Raw genomic sequence first — 24,863 nt, 5'->3', positions numbered from 1 at the left:
AAAAATTGAACTATTTAAAGAAAAGGCTGACCAATTCACAGGCATTTAAAATTTAGCATTCTTTTCCCCTCAAGATTAGAAAAAAACAACAACAAAAAACAGTCTTTTGCTTTATATTAATTGCACACTAGTTGTCATCTACAAATGGCTGAGTGGCTTGATTTGACTCTTGGAGGAGTTGACACACTGTTTGGAGCATACATTCACTAATCCAGTCTTCCTGCCCACAAGTGGAACGCAACTCCAATGAGTTCAACATGCTAACTTGTGCACCAGGCAAGTAAATAAAAGTGAAACAAAGAGGAGTAATGTTTTGTAGAATCCCAAGAAGAAATACATTTGCGAAGCTGCCGACAGACAGCTGTGCTAGGTCTGAGGGTCTGCATCACACTGCCCACTATAGCTCCCCATTAGAGGCAACAACTGTGGCTGTATCCAGCCAAGAACAGGCTGTATTAAGTGGACCAAGTCCAGGTCAGACTACACTGGAGAAAGACCATTAAGAGAGATTTTCCAATGTAGATGATGGAGATACAAATGAACCCTCAGTGTGTATTCTTCCTGGAGTTTTTCCAGTTAGGATTCTGTCCAAAGAGCAATTATCATTTATCTCATAGTCCCTAACTGGAAGGGAACATTTTTGGCTCATCTTTTGCTTTAATAGTTTCTTTCTACCTGTCAATTTTGGTCCTTGCTTTTGGAGTTGGTTTGCTACCTGGCTTCTGTTTAGCATCACCCTCCCACTTCCTGAGTGTCTCGGTGGCTCTGTGACCACTCTTTGGGTCCTCTGGATACCTGAGAACTAGAGCTGGGGGAGTCGTTGTGTGGATTAAGAAATCACGAGGGATTGGGAACTAACCACAATCCTGTCCACATTGCAACACTCAACTAGGGGTCAGTTACATAAATGAACGTTTAATTGGGTAGAGTGAATTCTGTCCTCTCCTCTGAAAACTGATTTTGTGGTTCATATATCTTACCGCGTTGGGATCATTTTTAACTACCTCCCTATCACAGCAGATTGGAACCTCTCCAAAGTCGGGGATACAATTTCATTGTCCCTATTCTCAGTATTTGTACTGTACCTGACATGTAAGTGACTAACAGATAATAAATTTTTTGCAATCAACCTTTAAAGAAATTCAGGCATCAAGAATGGTGATGAAGGACTTCAGAGATGGCACAAATGGTAAGTGGCCTCCAAGCATGGGTACTTAAGTTTGGGTCCCCAGCACCCAGACATAAGCCAGTAGTGGTGGCACATGCCTATAACTGTAATGCTGGGATAGGGACAGAGACAGGAGAATCCCTGGATCTCAATGGCCAGCCAGTCTGGCCAACTGGTGAGTGAAAGACCTTGTCTTGAAGAAAACTAAGGTGGAGTATGAACAGTTGACAAGGTGCACTTGACACACACCATGGTCTCCACATTCACACGTGCACACACTCACCCATGCATGCATATGCACACTCACATAAAGCATACATGCAAATGGAAAATAAATGATAAAAACGAACAGCACTGAGGACAATATGCAAGAGTTCCTTAAATTGTAGGTAGCAACCACATCCTCAGTGTTCAAGGCAGATCCTGCACAATGCAAACTGGCAAATTCTTACTAGTCTCTATATCCTCAACAATAAAGTCTACAAACTTTGAGAGGGCCAACTCTGTGCATGAATATCAGGTACAGCAGGCCCAATTCAGTTTGTGGCACTTCCCATCACCCCCACCACATTCTCAGCCAGAAGCTAGCAACTGATCAGTGCCCTCTGCCAACTTCCTTGTAGTGTCTGGTTTTCTAGCACTTAGCACATTTCAGCTGTGTTTGTTAAACTTTTGGTCAGGAGACTTGAAGGAAGGCTACTATGGGAGACTAGATGAGAAGGGATGAGCACCCAGACTACTCAAGTAGTGTTAAAATAACATAGCTCCTTTCAAGCCATCCTACAAATTAAGATGGCCCCAGTTAGTAATGCATGACTCCTTTCTCCAACACTTTCAAATGAACCCCAGTTAGCTAGAGCAGAGGTCAGCATATATTTTCCATCAAGGGCAGGAGAGAAACTACTTCAGGCTGTGGGGCTGGATGTTGTGTGGCAGATACTCAACTCTGCTATTGTAGTATAATAATAACACACGTGGGGTGTGTGGGGGTCAGGCAATGCTATGTTCTAATAACATTCTTTTGTTGTTGTTGCTTGTTTGAGACAGGGTTTCTCTGTGTTGTTTTGGTGCCTGTCCTGTATCTCACTCTGTAGACCAGGCTGGTCTTGAACTCACAGAGATCCGCCTGGCTCTGCCTCCCAAGTGCTGGGATTAAAGGTGTGCGCCACCACCACCCAGCTTGTTGTTGTTGTTGTTGTTGTTGATATTCTTTATTCACCAACACTGGGAAGCAAATCCGATTTTGCTCATAGGTTATAATTTACCAACCTTTGAACTGTACTATATGATTCAAGTCCTTATCTTAGCAGTCAAATTTCCTTCTTCTGGTCTAAATTTAATGTACAGTTGCTTTTTTAGATCCAGACCTGTCTTCATATGAATATTATGTTAGTTTAGTTTAGATGGATGCTCTTGGACAAGCTACTCAACCCCTCTGACCTCAGTTTCCTCATCTGTTAGAAGTGGGTATGTCACTACACCTAAGTAATGTTGATGTAAAAACAAGAGAACGTTTTATACATGGTTATCTCCATCAAGTGGCTCTGCATATCAGCCAAATCAGGCACCATTCCTGTCTTACTCATGTGTTCAGACTCCTTCCATTCTTGTACTTCTAGCTTAAGTGCCAAAGTTATGAAAACTTCCTCCATCTCTCTTTACCAGAAGCAATTTCTCTTTTCTCAATGGGAAAAACACTTTGGGCCTCTCTTGAGGTCCTGAGGACTTTTCATCTCTTCACACTAGAAACACATGAAGCAACCAACAGGCCTTTTGCATACCGGGGATCCTCCCTCTTTCAATATCTTATCTTGTGATTTCACAAGTCAGTTCTTAGTACATATCTACAGAATGGCTGTCTTCCCATCTTAGTTTAAAAGTTTACTTATTAGTAAACTTATTTTCTGCCGACTTTGGGGGGGAACCCCAAACATTTAGAAGTCTAATTCTAGTTATAAATTTGTAAGAGAAAGGATACTATAGACCTCCTAACATGCACTAAATATTTATACATGCCAACTTAAGGTATCCATGCCAAGATTCCTTAAGGTATGCAGAGTACTTTACTCACAAGGCAACTGAGACGAGAGGAGGTATATAACTGTCCCAGGTCAGGTGTTTCCTTATATCACCCAGGCGGTAAAGACATTCTTTTCTTTTTGCATTTAACTGAAGGAAATAGGCTGGCTAGACAATCTCTAGCTATACAGATGTTCAATCTCCTCCTTGACTCAATTGTTTAGGAACTTGTTTCTGTTTCTAGCTGAGATGTGGGTTCTATTTTTGTTTCTGGTCTAAACATTTACTCTAGAATATCACACATAGTTGTTCATGACTGCTTGTAGTTAGAAGTGCCTAGATTTTATTTTAAGGATTATATACTGAACCCTTCAAATGTAATTTCAAATACAGGGGAAAGTATTTCAGTGTGACTGTGCTAGAGAGAGAAAAAGCTGTAACTTTCGTACATAAATGCTTTAGCAAAACTTCTGGAAATCCTACTGTGTTTTCCTCTTTCTCACTGTAATACATACACTCTCCCAGGAGCCACTGCAGGCTCTAGCAAACTGAATGGCTGCCAGTGTGTGTTGTGGGAAAGCATAGATGTGAAAAGGGATGTACTCACAACCTTGGTTTCACACTAGAGCCCCCTGGGTAAAGTGTTTGAATACAGGCATTGAACATGAATGATATGATGACACTTTAGACAGAGAAGACCAGGGATAGCATTTTGCTGTTATCTTCTTTAGTATTCTCTGAAGCAGGATGGAATTGTCATTATGCAGTCTGTTTCAGTGGACTTTGAGGCTATTATAGATGTCCCTCTTGGTCCCACATCTATCTTCCAGTAGACTGGATGTTAGACAGCTCTGTTGACTTGGCCCTGTGGAGATGGCTCAGGTCTTAGGATGCCCCTCATGTATCCACAAAATCCTATCTCCAGTTTGCTGAATCAAGTTGTTTCTTCATAGTTTGAGGAAACTGAGCTAGCGTACAGGCACAATTCTGAATAAGTGACTTCGACTACTCCCCAAGACCACCAGGGGCTGTGGGAACCACTATAATTTTATCTTTCTTGACAGAATTTACTCTCTAGGCAGTTCTGGGTTCTTAATGGTAGAACCATAGCACATGATGATAGTTATGAAAATCAAGGAAATAACTCAAGTCACTTTGCACTGATGGTAAAACAACAACAACAACAAGACCGAATGTGTTCATTCCTCAGCAGAAAAGGAAACTTCTTCACCAAGCAGCTGCTGAGAACATCTGTTTAGTTTCTGTGTTATTTACAAAGGGAAAAAAGAAGGTAAAATCCAGAGGAAAAGGCCACAGAGGATATGAAACAATGACTGACTCCAATTCATTCATCACAGGCAGGCCAATGGGGTAACATACTTAGAAACATGCTCTTCCAGCTCCATTCTTTCCTTGGAGCCTGACCCTTGACCCTGACCACCACCCTCCACCCTCCAGTCTCATGGCCCCCAGGTCCATCTCACTAGTTATCACAAGATAGAGCAGCAGGAATTCAACATAGATCCTAGGGCTTAGAACATTTAACTACTTACATACCAGGATTTCTCCTTTAAAAGTTATTCCATGATGAATTAGCCTATGATTTCTACTTCCTGAAATGTGACAGCTCCCCTACTCTGAGCCTAAGTAAGATATCTACTTACAACCAAGGATGTCCTCGCACGGCCCAGATTTCAACAGCTACACAAATCAGCCACTTCACAGCTCTCGAGGGTTATCACTTATAGTACCTAAACACACTTTGACTTGGAGTGATTAATTGCAGAACAAAGGCTGCTTCCGTTGGCAGAGCTTCTTGTCCAGGCCACAGGGGAGTAGAAGTGGTGTGGGTCTAGGCCTACCCTGGAATGCACGATCAGTTAAAGCCAATCACTCTGCACATGGTAGACATAACACCCCAGCCGACCCAGAGGTGTAGGTGCAGAGTGAAAGGCCCCAGCACTGCATTTCCTCTCTTGGGAGAGGCATTCGGGAGGCAGCTTAGAAAGGAAAGAGGCTGTGTCATAAGTCTACAGATCACATTGAAAGGGGCAGGCAGCCTCTGGAAGACAATTTGGATTCTGATACTGAAGACAGGCATGTGCTTTCAGATACTGATTCCCCATCTTTTGGTTTTGAAAACTCCACCACCTACGGAGTCTCACCAAAGACTTGAATTGATACAGACCAAAGTTTGTGCAGTGGCTGAAATAACAACTAACGAAGATGATGAGACTGTCTGGAGCGGGGAGACTTCCTGGAGCCCCTCAAATCATCCTACCTGGGTAGCCCCCTGTTGTATGGCTGCCCAAGGCTGGGGCTGTCAGGAGTTCGTTCCACCCATAAGCACTTTTGAGCTATTCTGGCTGAATAAAGACTTACTTTGTGTTTCCAACAGTCTCTGCCAAGCTAGAGAAACAGCGTGGACAGACATTCTCTAAGGTCCTGCTTTGAGCGCCAGTTGAGTTTGAGGCTTGGAATAGCAATGGATCTCAAAGATTTTCACCTCTTTCTTTTATTTTTCAAAACAAATGGAAAGTAATGCAGTCAAGAACAGAATTGGGAATTATTTTACCCCAGCAATTGGTCTTTGTCTTTCTCATCCTGTCTGTTCCCTTGCATATTTATTAAGGTTCTATATTGTTGGGCAAAAATGACCTATTCTGGATTTACTTGAGGCATTCTACCACCAAAATCAAAATAACATGATGTCTCACTTATCAGCCATAGACATAAAATCTTATAATCAGTTTAAGATGGCCAAGTACAACACAGTAATTGTGTATGTATTCGGCATTAACTGAGCACTTGCTATATATAAGGAAATAGGAGGTGCTACAGAGAATATAAAAATCATATATAGACTTTGTACTTATGTCTTGGTCACACAATTTATTTAAGAAATCAAATGCTTAGTACCAAATGAATAAAAAAATCAATAAGTGCTCAAGTTAATGGCAGAGGGAACCCCTCAGAATTTTGCAGGAAAGGCAGCTCAACAGAGGTTGGAGAAAATGTCATGAAGGGAGCCCTCTGAAATTACTACATTAAATTCTTCAAGAGAGTCTCACCCTTGTATATCTGAGACATAATGGATATTTTGAAAGCATGTGTTTAAGTCACAGACATAATAGATATTTTTAAAAGTATGTGTTTATGTACTGCAAACTTACATGAGACTATGAAAATACGTGACAAAATGGACTGGATTAACCAAATTGAAAAGACAGTATTTAATCAGCCTGATCCCAGGGGTATACAACATAATTCTTCTAAAACATGTGTTGAGACTCCCAAGACCATACTTTGCAATGTGACCCCTTTGGATATCCTTACCCCCACCTTTACTAAGTAATGTAATTCATCTGTTCTGTCAACAGGCAGTTTCTTACCCCAAATTTCAGGTACTTAGGGTTTGAAGAGACCTTCAAGATGACCTAAATCTAGTCCTTTCTAAACTTGGCTAACTAATAATCACTGGGGAATGTGTTTCCCAAATGTTCATATCTCTTATTTAAGGTAAACAGAGTCAAGGCATTTATTAAATCTTAGTCAAATCAAAGCACAGAATACATTCTGGGGCTGTTCCTAAGAACCCAGGCTTCTAGGCCCTATCCCATTGGATCCTGACTCAGTAAATGGGCTCATAGTTCTACAGTGCTTTGGAGCCATTGATCCCTACTGGCTTCTGTTTCCCTTCAGCTCTATTAAAGGTGGTCTTTTTTGGTAAATTAGTGATATTCCCCAAACCCTCTATTCCCATGTTTTCCTGAGATCATTTTCTTCTCTACAGTCACAAGGAATCTTCAATGCCCATTTAATAACATCTGACTCAACTATGAGACCCTTTCCATGCAGATGATCACATACTGGGCTCTGTGCTAGGAAATCTGCCACCAAAGGCACAATAGAGAACAGGATTACGTCCTGGAGGTCAGAGACTATATAAACTGCTAAACATTAAGTTACTGTGGGTTAAATGCTAAAGGATGGAGTAATAATTCTTCTTGGTCATCAACTTTATTGAACTTAACTAGAACCCAAGCTGCTGTGTACACCTGTGAGGAGTTTGTCTTGATTGAAGTATCTGAGGAAGGAAGACCCACCCTACATCCAGATCTTCTGAGGCATAAAGATCCACCTCAGATCTGGGACACACCAACATAAAGGCATGAAAGAAGGAAGCTCTTGCTCTTTGCCTGCTTGCTCTCATTCACCAGCAAGTTCACCCTTGCACTTGTATTAGAGCCTATTTCTTCGGGATTCCAGTGTCTACTGAAGACCAGCTGAGACACCCAGCCTCGTGGACTGAACAACTATTGGACATTTGGACTTTCCATAGGGAGTCAGTCATTGTTTTAATAGTAGGGCTATAACCAGTAAGACACTCTAATAATCCCACTTATATGTATGTATTTATTCTATTACTTCTGCTTCTCTAGAGAACCCTAATACACATGGTAGAAAAATAAAATAAAATAAAACAAAACACACCCTTACACACCAGAGGGAACAAAAAATTCTACCTAGTTAAGAAAATTGCAGAAGAGTTCTAAAAGAGCTGGTTTTGAAGGATGACTATCTTCGGTCAGCAGGAAATAGCTGAGAACCGTGAACAATACAGAGTATCAAGGTGAGAAAGTGTAAGAGTGAGCCAACAGTAGGGGTCACTACAGTAGGTGCAGAAGGGAGAGGCTATGGAGGAAGGCTATAAAGTGACTATAGTGCAGGTTCTATGTATTTATTCTTCATTCATGTTGGTAGCTCATTCACTCCCTTGTGTTTATTTAACAGTAAAAAATAAAATAAAACAAAACTCTTCCTTTGCAGGGTTGAGAGGACCCACAAAGTTAATGGATCAAGTGTGGCTAGTCCCCCTCCATTACATCACCAGCAATGGGAAGTAGACTATGGTGTATGGTGAGAGTTAACATAAAGTCATGCTAAGAGATGTCAAGGAGAAGAAAGCAACCCTGCGGCAGGAGAATTAGGAGTGGGATGGTGAGTTTCTGATTTGGGGAAGACCTTCTGTGGATGTGATGTGAAGACCAGTAACCACCAAGGAGGCAAAACCAGAAACGATCAGAAGGAGACAGAGAAGCTGTCTTAGAGTACAGATGATAAACTGGGGTCCCAGCTTGTTCTGGGTTGTCAAGTCAAGGATACTGTTGTGACTGAAAATTGGGGAAGCTCTGAGGGGTAGGGATGAGTTGAGAAGGGATGATTTCCGACTGAGACAGACTAATTTGCTGAGGAGGGCTGGACATCCTCTTGATTATGCAATGGGAGATTCAGGCCTAAGCCTTAGAGAATATGTCCACTTTGGGTAGGAAGACCCAAGAGGCCAAGGCAGAGGTGATGGGCAGAACTGTGTATAGCCAGGGCTAGCACAAGAGCAAGGAAGGCATAAAGAGGAGGAGCACAGAGACCTAAAACTTGTGAAGGCTTCATGGTTAAGGATAGGAAGAAAAAGAGACATAGCGTACTGTGAGAGCAGAGGTAGGTGTGTGTGTGTGTGTGTGTGTGTGTGTGTGTGTGTGTGTGTGTGAAAGAGAGAGAGAGAGAGAGAGAGAGAACTCTCTCTCTCTCTCTCTCTCTCTCTCTCTCTGTCTCTCTCTCTCTCTCTCTCTCTCTGTCTCTGTCTCTCTGTCTCTCTCTCTCTCTTAAAAATCCACAGTCTTATAACCCTCCTCACGTTTTCAGTCTATCCCTATTCACAGCAGAGCTGCCCTTTCAGATATGAGCCTTCGTCTTTAACAGCTGAGCCATCCTCTGAACCCAAACAACATATCTTTCAATGTGCAGAAGTAGACTTAAATTTACTGCAGATGAGATAAGGAGATCTTCTTTTCTGCGTTTATGACAAGCCTGTGTTTAAATTCGGTCCATGAGGGCCCTTACTGTTTGTGTACTTACATAACTATGACAGGGAAATTTAAAGTTTTGCCAGCTAACTAGTGGTTGATTATTTGTATTTTATAAGAGATTCCTTCAAATTATGAAGCATTTTAGTGGTCAGGTATATATAGCCCTACATAATGGAAGGCTAGGGAAAAGAAAGTTGACTTCTTACAAGTCACTGGTATGGTTATGAATATATATATATATATATATATATATATATATATATATATATATCAGTAAGAAAGCAAAATTAAGTAAGTAAAAAACTGGTTATCTGAGATTTTTCCAGGGAAAACTTTACCTTATAAAAATATAGACTCTTATAGCACTGTTCTACAATCAAGGGGCCTTAAGTAGATGGAGGTATGACTTTGGTAAGTCCTTGCTCCTGCAGCAACATAATCAACAGAGTGCTGTGGGATAATGCTTTTTTTTTCTCGAGACAGGGTTTCTCTGTGTAGCTTTGCACCTTTCCTGGATCTTGCTCTGTAAACCAGGCTGGCCTCGAACTCACAAAGATCCACCTGCCTCTGCCTCCCAAGTGCTGGGATTAAAGGCGTGTGCCACCACCACCTGGCTGGGATAATGCTTTTGTACACTGGTTTAATGAACTTCCAGGCAGGAAGTATAGGTGGGGCGAGCAGACTAAAGGAATGCTGGGAAGAGGAAGAGCAGAGTCAGGCATCACCAGCCAAACACAGAGGAAGCAAGATCTGAAGGCAGAACTGAGAAAAGGTATCAAGCCATGTGGCTAAACATAGATAAGAATTATGGGTTAATTTAAGTGTAAGAGCTAGTCAGTAATAAGTCTGAGCTAATGGCCAAGCAGTTATAATTAATATAAGCTTCTGGGTGATTATTTTATAAGCATGCCATGGGACTGAAGAGAGCTGGAGAGAAACCTTCCAGCTACAATAGGGAGCTCTGAGAACAGCCTTTGAGATCACCTAACCCAGCCTGGATCTCTGTTGTCAAGGCTGTGGAAGTTGCATAATTAACCATAATCGCTTCAAGGAATATACACAAAACAAAACCCTGTTGGTCTTCAGCTGGAACTAAGAAAACAAAATAAGTAACTCTGTTCCCCCATGGTGTAAATTATAGCCATGCATATAATGAAATTTCTTATTTGCATTGCCCATAAAATTGACAAAACTTCTTGTTCACTCCTTACTGGCCTATTGTGGGTTTTGTAAATGGTACTTTTAAAGTTTGCTTTGGCTCAGGGTAAAGCATTTGCAGGGACTTTATTCCTGGAGTCCTGGATCCCCTGGGCCATCTTCACCTTTTGCTAATTCATAGCTCATTGTGTGGTTTGTGTGCATATGTGGGGAAATGTCTGGAGATATCCTAACTGGTGAGATGTTTTAGAAGTAAGGATCCATGGGACAGGCAGTTAAACAATCAAAAAAGTAAATACAGAAAATGAGTGGTGAATAGGTTATAGAGGCAGCAGTAATAATTTTAGGTTACCTTCTTGCAGTTGCTATGCATGTGACTGGATAATATTTGGATTTAATGGATGGAAAAAGATATGTATCAACAACCCAGGAAGTGTTTGAATGTTAACAGATGCTGATACAAAAGTACATGAAAAGGTAAAACCAAAGCAAAGTTGCCACTGAATAAGAAATACAGTCTTGGTGAATTATAATAGTTTACCAAATGTAACACTGCAGACATGAGCCCAGAAAATGCTTTTGTGTGTACATCTTTGATTAAAAATAGGAGACCTTCAAGATGAACATTACTATTTTGTAAACAATAACAAAACTGGGAGAGTGATATTGTACACATTTGTCAAAGTCTAAAGGGCAATGAAAACTCCTCCCATTCCGAATCTCCTCCCACTCCTGTATCAGATCTTGGTTTGTAACAATTTCTAATATCATCCTTAAAAACCTCAAGAGCAAAAGTGATGACCATTATCTCAAAATTGCACTGGTCTTAGGAAAGCAGAAAAGTCATTTCCAGAATCATAATGATTTCAAGCTAGAAGAGATGAGAGTTAATGCTTAGTTCCTGCTTCATCCCAAATACTCACATTTGATTGGTTCCCTATTCAGTAAGCATCTGGAGTAATGGTGCACAGCAAACTAATGGCATAGTGAAGGGGAGAAATTTTGAGATCTGCTCCCTGAATAGATCATACTACTGAGCACTGTCTGAAGTCTGGAGGACTTTATTGCGAGATAAGTGTCACCACTGAGGGCACACAATGACAGAGAAGCAACTTTCTGCACTTGTGCTTAGACATGGAAACATGCTCTTTCACCTAACACTAGCTTAAATGTCAAAGAAAAATTAAAGCCCTTAATATACTACCATGCAGTAAATCGCATATCTAATGACACAGTTAGTAGGATAAGCCATGTGCCCAGGGAATCCCCCCTCTATTCTTAACCACAGGGTTTACGAATTTAATGACACAGCAAAATTGGACATTTTAATACAACACTTAGAGAGTGCTCTAGCCTTAGGAGGGAGAGTTGCCAGCTTGCTATAGAGGAACATGGGTCTCAAGGTTGTATTAGTCTAATGCATATTCATGAAAACCATACTAAGGAGAAAAATAAGTAAATATTCTGTTACCTAAAATTAACCTCAAGTGCCTTAAAGTAGTCCCAATTCTTTTACTTCATTTGGAAGCAAGGTATAAACATTTACTTCTGGGTCTTTCTCTTTGAAAATACTATTATTGATTAATCTTTTCCAGTAACTTCTTGAGTTTCAGTTGGCCTTCAGACACATTTAAAAATCAAGTGATGTCAATTTCTTGTGATGAGATTCCCAAACCACAATTCTTCCCCAATTGTTACATGATATAGAGCTTTCATTTGGCTATGGGTTTTGTTTCTTAAGAGTGCCTTTGAACAATTCTTGTGAGTGATGTCCAATTGCTGCATGGAATTTAGTGTTATAGAGATTTAATTCCTTTCTGGGAAAACTGTAATCAAAAATATAATATCAAGTATCATTAAATAAGTGTCAACAAAGCAATCATATTACTTCTAACTTCATTATAACAAGTCAACTTAAGTTAACTGGCTTATTTCACACTAATGAATACATCTGTTAAGAGCCTAAAAACTAAACTCCTTATCATAAAGAAGAAAAAAATTTTCAAAGCCTTCATAAGAAAATCCTGGATAATCTAATTTAATGGACATGCTAAAATGTCCTTAATGGTAGAGTTTTCTCAGCATGCTACTTCCAAAAATCCTTCCCAAACCATCCTTAAAGTTCAGAGATATTTTAGGCTGACACTTTGCTGGTGATCCATCTTTTCAGAGCATGGCTGCAATGAAGAGACCCCGGAAAACTGCTAAATGATCAGGGAAGGCTCTTGGGAACTCGTGCCCCTGAGGAGGTGCTGGTTTACAGAGTGTGAAGCAAGCAATTCCCCAAATGTACTCAGGAAACAATGCTGCTCATGCCCATGCTGGGAATTGGAGAAAAAGCCACTCTGAAGGATGACTGGACACCACCACAGCAGAACCACAGACAGTTTGGTCTCACTTCTGTGAGTGTGGGGGCAGGGCGAGCTTTAATTCAGAATACAGTTAAAGACTTCTACAGTTAATGGGTTAATACAAAAAGCAATTAGTTACTCTCTGTGTTGTTGTTTGTCTGTTTTTGGACCATTTTTAGGCTTCAGAGATGATTCATTAAGAAGTACACTGAAAATCTGAGTAGAAAATTCCTAAGCAAAGGCTGCATGTTCAGAACTCCCTGTCTAGTGCCCGACAGCCTGGTCAGATTGTGGAGATGCAGTGACTCAGTAATGAAGCAGTAGTCACCATAGATCAAGAAGAGGGACTTCACTCTTCTAGTCTCAAAAAGACTTTATTCCATGAAAGTCAACTGAGGTTCCATTACCTAAGGTGAGAATGCACATTTGGGAAACACTGAAAATGATTGTGTCTTTGTGTTGGAACCCTCCAGAATCCTCTGCACTCACTATGAAATGCAGTTATGTGTCAGTCATGCTACCTGGTGGTGTTGCAGGTCTGTCTCTGCTTCACTTTATCTGCATCTTGAGTTCTCAGATTTTACACATCTAAAATTTCTTTCCTTTTCAGGCGGCATCTCAATAGAAACCCAGGTTGCCCTCAAAACTCACAATCCTCTTGCCTTAGTCTCCTATACTAGGATTATATTATGAACCTCATTGCCTTGCTTGAATACACTCAATTTTAACTCTTTTTTCCTGAAGAGGTAATGCTGGGAGATGTGCAGATAAATATTCTTCTTGTTGCTTTAAGGCATGGTCTCATGTTTTACCCCAGGCTTGTCTGGAACTCACTTTATATCCTAGACTGGCCTTGAATTCATGGCCATTTCCTTCTCTAGATTCCCATGTGCTGGAATTATAGGTGTGGTCATGCATACCTGGCCCCAGGATAAAAAAAAAAAAAGGAGTTTTGACTTTTTTTTTAGAAAAAAAAGGGGGGGGTGTCTTAAAAATATTCCTTGAGTAAATATTTAGAGATTTAATACTGATAATACTGAGTCAAATTCTCTAAATTTTCAACTTAAAAGAGTAGTGTAAGGCAAAACATATTAGTGTACATTGTCTTCATTTGTAAATACTCTCAAATGTGGCATTTTTTGCAAATTAGATAACATATACTAATTGTGGAGTTTTAGATCTCAATGTTTACTGCAGTATAGGAGCTACAACTAAACAATCTCTCTCACTTTGTAGAACCTTCTACCTCTTTTTCGATCATCTTGAAGAACAGTCTCATACCTGTTCTCAGGAGTTAAGAGACAAGACCTGTTTGAAGTTTTAACCCTTGACACCCTTTATGGAACCATGGCAGCCCGAATGCCACAGTCAAGCAGACTGATAAACAGTGTTAAAGTCTCTCTCTCTCTCTCTCTCTCTCTCTCTCTCTCTCTCTCTCTCTCTCTCTCTCTCTCTCTCTCTCTCTCTCTCTCTCTCTCTCTCTCTCTCTCTCTCTCTCTCGCACACACACACACACACACACACACACACACACACACACACACACACAGTACTTATGTTCAGAGCTGATTTTTTTTTTCTTTTACTCCCAACTAATAAAATCAAGAGACTGCAAGGAGGCCGAGCGGCACACAGTTTGATGTCCTCAGCAGGATACAGGGAGTCAGAAGTGATGCTGTAAATCCAGCGTGGGGCTTCAACACTGTGTGAAGTGTGGCCTGAGCTGGGGAGATTTCCCTTTGATGCAAATGCAGTATATTAATGGGAACAGCATTCACTTTTATTTGTCTGTACTGTCTGCCACAGCAAAGCTGCCTCATTTAGCTTGGGCCAACATGAAAATACACAGAGAAGCAATCTGTTGCAAATTAGCACAACTCGCCTTTCATTTACTAGCTAGTAATTGGAAGGGGTTAAGAGAACAGAGCTTATCAGATCATGTAAGTGTATCTTGCCCACAGGGGCAGCAAGCTTTCCCTGAATTTCTCCGGGAACCAGAGGCAAGAATCCTTGGATGTTGGCATGATGCAAAAGAGAACACTGGCACATGTGAAACAGGCATGCTTTGGAAGACTTGAAAAGATGGACTACTCCAGAAGCTTTCGTGCCTCCTCCAACCTTACCTCTCTTTAGATAAGTTCTTACTCTCCCGTTTCCAAATTGTCTTGAAGTCACTGCAGAACTCAAACCACACCATAAACACATAGCTTGGGGTGATCTCCTTCTCTCCCATCTTTGGCTTCATTCCAAAATATCCCACCGTTGTTTCAAAACTGCAGAAGGTAGGGGGGAACATGGAAGGGGTAAGTAACTGTCCACATCAAAACCTATTAGGGTGATGAGAAGGGATACTGTTGGAAGCTTCCCACATGACTATTCCCTAACACAGGACTCAGGTCTCACAGGTACTGGAGAGTATCCCAAATTTTAGGAAGCCTATATAGATCTGCCAATAGAGTCACCGTGATTGGGAAAACTACTAGGTACATCTTATCTGTGTAAGCTGAAGAACAGCACAATTCCAAGGTTACATAACGTAAGCATAAGTTTGTTCCCCATCTCAAGTTCATGTCAATTTTCTGATCTTCACTCTGTATTTAATGACTACATGTCAGATTATGACATATTGACTGCTCCAATAATAGTCAGTTAGATGGCCAATTGGGAACAGAGAAAATTGGGAAGCTTCTGTCCTCTCTGTTCTGGCATGCTCTGGTTCCTGGCTCCATCACTTGGCAACTCACTCTCATTTTCTCAAGGGTAGAATAAGAAATTTACACTATATGGCCTTTAAAAGAGCTACATTTTAAAACTTGACCATCATACAAGAATATCAACTACCAACATACAAAAACAGATGTAACTGTGAGCCTAGCAAGGTTAGATGAAAAAACAATCTCCAGTCAGGCTAGAAAGGAGCTCAGACTTTTCTAAGGTAGGCTCTTAGAGAATGCTGTGACCTACCCCATGAAGGCACACTGCCCACTAGCCTGACTGGGCCTCCCAAGCAGCCCTTCATGGAGGCACTAGCTTTGTGGATTTATAGCTCTGAACTCCGTCTTTTCCCCCATGCCCTCACCCACCCCAAGCTTCACAGGCTCATTTGCCAAGAGCAAGAACTCTTAAACAGCCCCCTTTCAAGGGTGTTGGAAACTAATCAAAGCAGGAATGGCCAGCCAGGTTTATTACTCAATGCTCTATCATCTGCTCAGGCATGGTGTTTTTTGTGGCCATCCTGAATACTGAGTTTCTAATGGGACTCTATTCAGTGGTGATTGTAAAACCCCAAAGCCCTGTGACTATTATGGAGCATACTTTCATCTCCTCCTCAGTTATTGGGCAATATGTATCTCATAAGATTTTATCACATTTCACAGATGAACTGTTAATTGATTCCATGGCTACGATTAGGTGAGATCCAAGCTGGAGCTGGTGCTCCAAATCTCATAAATCCTGTGTGCTTCTGTAAATAACAAATCTGTTTTTAATGCAAATTAAAACTACTGGCCAGGGAATTTGGCCCCTAGTTATTAAAAGTAAGTGGAGAAAGGCAATGATGGCAGTAATATCTGAAGGGACTTTCTGATAATTCCAAACACACATATTTTGGAGCAAAACCAGTAATCAAAGAAAGTAGCAAAGTCAACTCTCACCCCAGACATAACACCCATATCTACAGCTGTCAAAACACTGATAAAACCAGATGAGTATTCTGCATCATATACCTTTACTTCATTCAACATGGAATTTACACTGTAATATGAAGCTATGCAGAGAATTATACAACCAATAGAGGCAGGCTGTGGATTTCCTACTGAGCTATTGGGTTTAGAACTAAAGAGACTGGGCAGGTTAACATTTCCAATAGTCTCATTCTTCAAATGAGACAACAGAGGCCTGGGAAGACTGAATGACCTCATCCACTGGCAGATCTGGGTCTCTATTCAGGTTTCCAGCTCCCTGTGAGATGCATGTCCTACTCTCCCCTTAGGTTGCTCATGGGCACTGATATAGGCAACTACCAAACAAGACAGTCACTTCCTCTCATTTCTCTTTCAGATTCATGTATCACCCCAGGGGGGTACACCATCATTTCTCCTCTTTCCTTATGTTCACTTTTATATAGAAGCAGAGTTGTATGTATGCTGACACAGGAGAGAAAATTTTTCACTTTGTATTCAGAGGAACTCATCAGCTTCCTATTCCATACTTGGATGTAGTGATGAGCATACATGACTAATTGCCAAGATTCCTCCATCATGACAACACCTCAACATCATCTGGAGTCTACATTTGGACACACTAGACATTGGTGCAGTCAGTAGTAACAATGGTTCTGACGTATATCACAAACATGTCAGTCCCCGGGGGTTTCTCTTTCCCCAACTCTGTCTTCACAGCCTCAGTCTGTGTGTGAGTGTGTGTGTGTGTGTGTGTGTGTGTGTTGGTCATGGTGGTGGTGGTGGTGGGTGTTGGGAAGCCCTGCTCGCCTCTGTCAGAGGGGTTGAAAATGAAAAGACATGCTGCATTTCAGCATGTTTTCCCCATGTGTTTTGGGAACATAGGCAGCAAGTGACTCTGTTCAGAAGAAGCAAGTAGAGTCCAGTGTATGTTTTAATGATAATGCTGTGATGCTGACAGACACTCGCTCTGAGAAGGTGCCTCATTTGATCCCAATGCACCCCTTCTATTTATAAAAAGGCTTGGAGCTATACTATGAACCCACCACTGCCTGATAATGTCCAGACTATTGCCCTACCCAGTCAAAATGTTCTTCCCAAAAATTCAGTTTTGTTTCATGGAACACTGCACTGAAAACTTAACATTTGGACAAGAAAATCATTGATATTTAATTCCTGGGGCAATTTTCTCCAATAGACAGTAGACAAAGGATGCTGTGCTTTTTGAAATGTCCAATTCTCAGCACACAACTCCCAAATAGTATTCTACTTAAAAAAAAAAAAAAAAGATAATGTCTAATCATATGTTTTGTTTTATACCAACGTATTTCATCTCACTTTAAATTAGTCCCTGATTCTCTTCTATCACATTTCCTTGTCTGGTCCACATCCTTTAAATTTGGCCAAACTTTTTTTTTTTTTAAGGGCAGATGATGATTGTATCAAAGAGCCCAGAGCTAAGCAAACTGCTCTACACTTAGTGTGGAGATGCCAGAGCGGGACACATGCCCTTGCTGTTTTCTCATGCGTGCTTCCAGAAACTGCTTAGGAAAAGCAAATATCCCTTGGCCTCAGAGTAAATTGTTTCTCTTGAGAATAAAACATAAGAATTTACTAAGTCTCACACGAATATTGCAACACTGACCACAGCCTCCTTAAAGAGTGCAAGCAAACAACCGTGGTTTCTACATTAAAGATGAGATCTAACATATTTCAAGTGTGACATGAAAGCTAGCCTACCTTCACCACAAAGTCACGGAAAATGCTGACAACCAGAAGTTATGACTCTTCTTAGCATGCCTAATGCACAGCAGCAGCCCAGGCCTCTCTAAGGTGGGCCCCCTGCCCTTCAGCAAAAGTCTTGAAAAGGGATTAGAAACTTGACATGCACCCCGGAAGCTGAATTGCTGCTTGGCCTGATACCAGCCTGCCCTTGTTGATAGTCTCTTCTCTGAGTGCTGAGTGTCTCTGACACTAATTTTACACACCACGAAAAGAAAGCATAATATAAGGGTAAGTCCAATAGAGGGGAGCCAAAATCTAAAAGCACAACCGTGTAATTGTCTTATTTTTCAACAATTATCATGATAGGATGATGCTCATGATTCAAGAACATGTCTACACTTAGAAAACTACATGACTAGCCTTCATTTTGCTTTCATCGGCATCTTAATTTTGTTGTCAAATTACAGCAGGAAGCAGGACTAAATGTTGGCACCTGTCTGTGGGTTTTCGGAATCATGGCTAGAGTGAAGGAAAAGGACTCATTCCTAGTTTATGTGTTCTTACATTCATAACTATGAAATTCTTTTCATCTATTTTGTAAAGCTTATTTTTTTTCCCTTAGATGCTACTTCCCACCCCTGTTCCCTCATGGAATTATCTGGAACTTTTAGAATATTTAACAGTCAGTGGTACCTCAGGCCTCTCTCCTGAATGACTCAATATGCTAGAAGGGAGGTACAAGCAAGGGGCAACTGAGGTGAATTAATTAAGAGATCCTTCCTCCAGGGATTGGATTAGATGGATTCTGGGTTCCACCAGGTGAGGTGATGGCTACCCTCTGGTGTCTACTGAGAGAATCAGAAGTCAAGAAGAGGGGTTAGCCTCAAAGGAAGAACCCTGGGATCTTTTCTGACCTCTGAGGGAGTTTTTGTCCATAGAAGGTATCTCTCTTTCCCCCTGTCCCTTGTCTATAAAACCCTCCACCATCTGAGAAAAGAAACTGAAGTCAATCTCCTAGCTATTTATGGGAGTGGTCTAACCTAGTTATGATGCTAAAAGAAAGTCAACTCTCTTCCTAACTTCCATGAGGTGGTTCAGGAACAGAGTAGGAAGGAGAGTCAAATGGATGGAACAGGATCATGACCTATGTGATGGGAGGGGCGTCACTTCTGGCTTATTGTTCATAGATTTTCAACAGACAGGATCCAAAGGCTAGCTGTTCAAACACAATCCAAGTGAGATGGGTTAGTCATAAGTGGTCAAATGGCACAAGACTCTACAAAGAGGTAGGAAATAGAGCAATGCTGCCCGGCCTTGTGGAGGAAGGCAGAGATGAGGAGTTAGTGCTTCACAGTTGCAGAGTTTGGGGTGGAGTTTGAGAGAAGTTAGTTGCACAGCAATGGGATATCCCTTATGATTATAAAAATAAAGGATGCCTAGTCAGAAAGAACCGGGTCCAAATCAGAGCTACTTACCTTTTCTGTGCATTCTCCAAGTGAATTTCTTCCATTTTATGCTCTTTTCTGGCTGTAGAAGAGAAATAATAATGATTAAGCTATTTTCTTACATAATATCCCTTGTGTAATCATATAGCTTTGATCACATCAATTCATTATTACAGGAATTCAAGAGTGCATTTGAGTCACATGCCTGGAGATCATGTTCAAAAACACTGCCTTCTTGAGCATGGCTGTAGCTAGCCACAGTCAAATAACTCTGTTTTGTCTGGAACACCCTTGAGAGTAAAAGGGAATGATAATAATTATAGCTGGAAAAATACATAAATTGGAAAAGTTCTGATAGATGTGGTCGCTCGAGCTATAGCTGGCCTCCTCATGATCCTTACCATAGGCCCATTGTGCTCTCTTTCACCCCCAAACATAGTAGAGTAGTGTCTGAAGCAACTCTGCTGGAGTTCCAGAGCAAGCACAAGAATCCTTGCACAGTCTTCCTTCCATTCACAAGTTCATTGTCAGTCTAGGGGAACCTATGGATGTTTGTCTCTGATCAACATTTTATAAATGCATTAGGAAAGAAAATGCATAAGATTACTGTGGAAATTAATGACACTGAGATACAACATGAATCTACAGACGAAGAGTTCATGTTCTGGGATTATTTAATAAGGAGATTTCATTCTAGGTGTTTGCTTGTTTGTTTGTTTGTTTGGTTGGTTGGTTTTTTTGAGACAGGGTTTCTCTGTAGCTTTGGAGCCTGTCCTGGATTAGCTCTGTAGACCACGTTGGCCTCGAACTCACAGAGATCCACCTGCCTCTGCCTCCCAAGTGCTGGGATTACAGGTGTGCACCACCACCGCCCGGCTATTTTTTTTTTTAATGTGGTTTTTTGTTGTTTTTTGTTTTGTTTTGTTTTTTGGAGCTGAGGATTGAACCCTGGGCCTTGCGCTTACTAGGCAAGTGCTCTACCACTGAGCTAAATCCCCAACCCCCATTCTAGGAGTTTTAAAATTTTTTCTACTTTGAAGATGGTATTATTATGTATGAAAATAACATTCATACTTTTAAAATACCCCCCCCCCAAATAAGTAGGCCACAGCATAATCTATGGGGGATCTAAGATGACTTTAAATGAATGAACAAAAAGTCAGTCATAATAATCTCTATTGAGATACTTCATGAAGGGTATTAAAGGATTTACAATATTAACATTGTATAAAACTTGGGTCTGCCACTTACTACCTTTGTGTGTGACTATGGAGAAGTTACTCATGACCAAATGCTTAATCATTGCCTCATCTGTCCTCCAAGAACAGCCATAGTAATCACTGTCAAGGTTAAATGAGATAATGCAGCTACAGGGCTTAGCACACAACACATGCTCCCTCCACAACATGACAGCATTTATTAACACATCATCCTCATTTTCTTTGTCACTCATTCAGAAATGGGCCCCCTCCCTGATATCATACTTGACATAACTTCTAAAGTGTTCATAATGTCCTAGGAGGCCCTGGCTCCTAGGAGACACCATCCTTTCTTTCCCATGTTCATTTCTGTGTGGCCAGAAGAGGTTTGAGAACACTGAGTGCATCTGAGACTCTTTGCCCCTGTGGTTTCTCTTCCCTGGAGTACCCCGCTTGGACTCTATACAGCTGTCTCCCTCCTTGGATTATGTCTCAGCTCCAATGCCAGCTTCTCCAACAGGTCTCACCATGGAGAAGAACCTCCATTCCCACCTCATCCCCAGGTCCTCCCTCACAGTCTCTTCCTTTATGCTGCACTTCCCCACCCATTGCCTCTATCTGCCCAACAGATGAGACTACTCCTAATACCATATATCTGCCTATAATGCCACAGTAGAATATAAGCTCCATGAGAATAGTGTCTTCACAGTTTTGTTGCTTTCTGCTGTTTATATACATCAGTGTGTATATTGGTCATGAAGTACTTAAAACTGGCTTCCCTAAGCAAACAACTGAATATTTAGAATATAAATGTAAACTAAATATTGTGGAATAGTGTGGTATGTCATTACCATGTACATTATATTTCAAGTGGTCTGGCTTTGATAAGTGCATCATTTTATGGGGACTAAGTAGTACTATGGCCCTCCTTTGTTATAAGACTTCCCCATAGTCCCAAAAGACTTTCTTTGCATTGATCTGATTCTCTGCTAATCAGATGCTGAGAAATAACCTGAATCTCTCAGGTTCCAAGTGTCCCTCAAATGTGAAATAAATCGAAGATTTTTCTTTATGTCAAATGGTTTTAAACTACATGCATGGCTAAACAGAAGGACAAATTCCTTTGAGATTTGATGGTCTTCCTGGAGCACCTATGCTGTTCTGTCATTGGATAGTTTCCAGTCGGCCACATCTATGATGTATCAAGTCAACTATGGCCAATCTGTCACTACATATGAATTTAGTGACAAGAAATAGTATATTCAAACTGAATAAACCAGCAGGTTAGACCTTCAATATCACTTCAAATATGGTGACTTGAAAAGAAACAACGTTTGAAAATGCAAAGCAGGTATTATTGAGAGGTAATGAACTCCACAGAATCTCTGAGAGTTTGGGAGAAAGGGTTCTAAGGAAAGTGATAATACCTAGTATATTTCACTTTTTCCATGCTAAGGGGCTCTGTACAGACAGAAAGGGACACACTGTGATGTAGATTCTCAACCAGCCTAACATATTTTGCTACCACAAGGAGTGACATTTCCAACAGTGCCACTGACACATTTTAAGTTACCAAATGCTCCATTTAAGTCAAATTCAAACATATTGTTTATAAAGAAAATATTTAAAGGCTGAATTCATGGACTCAGAAACTAAAATTCCAATATTATTAACAAATAAAGCACTTTGGGGCCAAGTGTAAGAATCCCAATGATCTCAAATTTGATCCCTCACTTCTCAGAATTGGAGTTGAAGTCCTGGAGTGGGTAGGTGGATAGGAAATGACAAGGCAATGAGAAAGCTCTGTTCCATTCAAGAGATGGTAGATGCTCATCTTATTACTGCATCTTCCACATTTCAGAGAGAAGGAAGGATCAGTTAATGTTTAGCAACACTCCATACAGCAACGAGAATACTCTTGTTGGTTATAACTTCCTTGGCAACCAGTGCCACCAGCCTGAAGTAGCTATCAGCATCTTGAACTAGGTGAGTTCATGTGTAGATTCCATGTGGTCAGAGACTGTTTTAAGTGCTTGGGATCTAGCAGAAAGCAGAGCTGCATCTCCACAGAACTGGGAATTGAGTTAGGGAATAAAGGTAGCTAAACCCGACAGGATAGGGCACACTGTGAGCAACTGGTAGCAGGTGATTTTTCAGAGCACAGATGACACCCACAAAAGGAGCCTTTGTGAGTGAGTTACTGAATTAGTCTAGACAGTCAAAGCTGGAGTACCCATATGCTTGTACTAGCTTCAAAACAGAGGGTACAATATATTGATAATAATGAACCTTGTGAAAATTTTCCTTATCCTACAACTTTAACTAATGTCCCTGTATCTATGTATGGAATATACTTAATCTTCTACTAGACAAAGTCACATGAGTAAGTGACATTTCAGTGTTTCTAAGTTTTCTTTCCCCCACAATTTAAACTGTGGCATTACTAGTGGGGGTAGGGTGGATAGGCTTCTTAGAAGACTAAGTTTGAAGTTAGAAGATTAAATTGGGGGGGGGGTGTCAGCTGGCATCAGGAGATATGGGAAGCTAACATGGGGCACTCCCACCTTGCTCCTGGATCTTGTTTACAAGACTTTCTTTAAAAGCCTATAGGAAGTTAAATATAATTATTTTCCAAATTGGGGGATAAAGCCACAGTTTTTAAGACAATAAAGGTAATTTAAAAGAATTCCAAACAATGAGAAGACTCACTTAACGCCAATTCTGCCTTCCAAACTTCTTATCCAGGCTACATGTCCAGGGGTGTCTAACCTTTTCACCCGACATTGCCATCTACAGACGTGTCAGGTTCATGTCTAGCTACGCTGGTTCATTTGTGAACTTGACATGAACTAGAGTCACTTTGGAAGAGGAACCTCATTTAAATTGCTTCCATCAGATTGGGCATATCTGTGGAACAGTTTCTTGATGAATAATTGATGTGGTAGTGGGACTCCTGGGCAGATGCTTTGATGCTATTTCAGTAATGACTAGACATTTTTGTTTTTGTTTTTGTTTTTTGTGGAGCTGAGGATCAAACCCAGGGCCTTGCACTTGCTAGGCAAGCGCTCTACCACTGAGCTAAATCCCCAACCCCAATGACCAGACATCTTTACCAGTAGATCATAAAACTACTTTCTTTGCTTATTCACAAGAAGCGACTCATCTGTTGCTTGAAATTGTAAAAATTCAATCACATTTTTAGACTCTTGCTGTGGATATCACTCTGTGTAAATAAAGTTCTGATTGGCCAGTGGCCAGGCAGGAAGTATAGGTGGGACAAGAGAGAAGAGCATTCTGGGAAGTAGAAGGCTGGAGAGGGACACCGCCAGCCGCCACCATGAGAAGCAACATGTAAAGACACTGGTAAGCCACAAGCCATGTGGCAAAGTATAGACTAACAGAAATGGGTTAATTTAAGATAGAAGAAGTAGATAACAAGCAGCCTGCCACGGCCATACAGTTTGTAAACTATGTAAGTTTCTGTGTGCTTTCTTGGTTGGGTCTGAGCGACTGTGGGACTGGCGGGTGAGAGAGATTTGTCCTGACTGGGCCAGGCAGGAAAACTCTAGCTACAGACTCTGATTCTCATCCGAATTCTTTTATCTGTCTGCATTACAGTATTGTCCCCAAAGTCAAACACAGGGGTAGGAATCGACTTCCTCCCAACTCCTGCTAGTGTTGATATTTTTGAGCTCCTCTCCTGAATCACAAATGCTTTTTCAAAATAAATCCAGAATGGTGAGTCTTTTCTAGGATGTTTTTCAATCTATCTTGTCTCTAATCACCAGAGGAAATCAGTATGTGTGGCAGGTGTTGTGTTACAAAATGAATTTATATGACTTTTTTGTTGTTCTTCTTCAAGATAGAGTAGTCCTGGCTGTCCTGGGACTCACTCTGGAGACCAGGCTGGCCTCAGACTAACAGAGATTCCTCCCGCCTCTGCCTCCCAACTGCTCAGGTGAAGGGTCTGCCTGGCACAAAATGAGTTTATTTAAACAAAACTTAAAAGTCAAACATACTCCTTAATTCATAGGCTGCAGAATGGTTGTTATGTTTATAGGAAAAACAACAACAACAACAACAACAACAAAAAAAAAAAAAAAAACGAAACAAACAACTGTAATTCATTGTCCATCTCAATTAGAGCTCCTGGCCCACTAGACGTCTTGTCAGTGAGCAATGGCATTTTGAGAGGAACCTTTTCCCCCTTCTTCTTTCTGAGCAGTCTCAACAGTGGGCTTAGAAAACCCA

The 24,863-nt window shown here is 41.0% G+C and overlaps 1 protein-coding gene across 4 annotated transcripts in view; it reads right to left on the bottom strand.

Moving 5' to 3' along the window:
• Fmn1 (formin 1) overlaps nucleotides 1–24,863 on the bottom strand; it is a 365,829-nt gene that overhangs the window by 5,474 nt on the left and 335,492 nt on the right. For all 4 annotated transcript variants that reach the window (XM_036185303.1, XM_036185304.1, XM_036185305.1 and 1 more), the window contains 2 exons: nucleotides 19,444–19,495; nucleotides 14,687–14,836 (listed from right to left, as the gene is read on the bottom strand). In XM_036185303.1, coding sequence (XP_036041196.1) covers nucleotides 14,687–14,836; nucleotides 19,444–19,495 — 202 coding nt within the window. The remainder of the gene's footprint in view (nucleotides 1–14,686; nucleotides 14,837–19,443; nucleotides 19,496–24,863) is intronic.

This window comes from Onychomys torridus, chromosome 4 (assembly GCF_903995425.1).
Source record: "Onychomys torridus chromosome 4, mOncTor1.1, whole genome shotgun sequence".
Classification (NCBI taxonomy): domain Eukaryota; kingdom Metazoa; phylum Chordata; class Mammalia; order Rodentia; family Cricetidae; genus Onychomys; species Onychomys torridus.
This window is presented reverse-complemented; position numbering and strand designations above follow the sequence as displayed.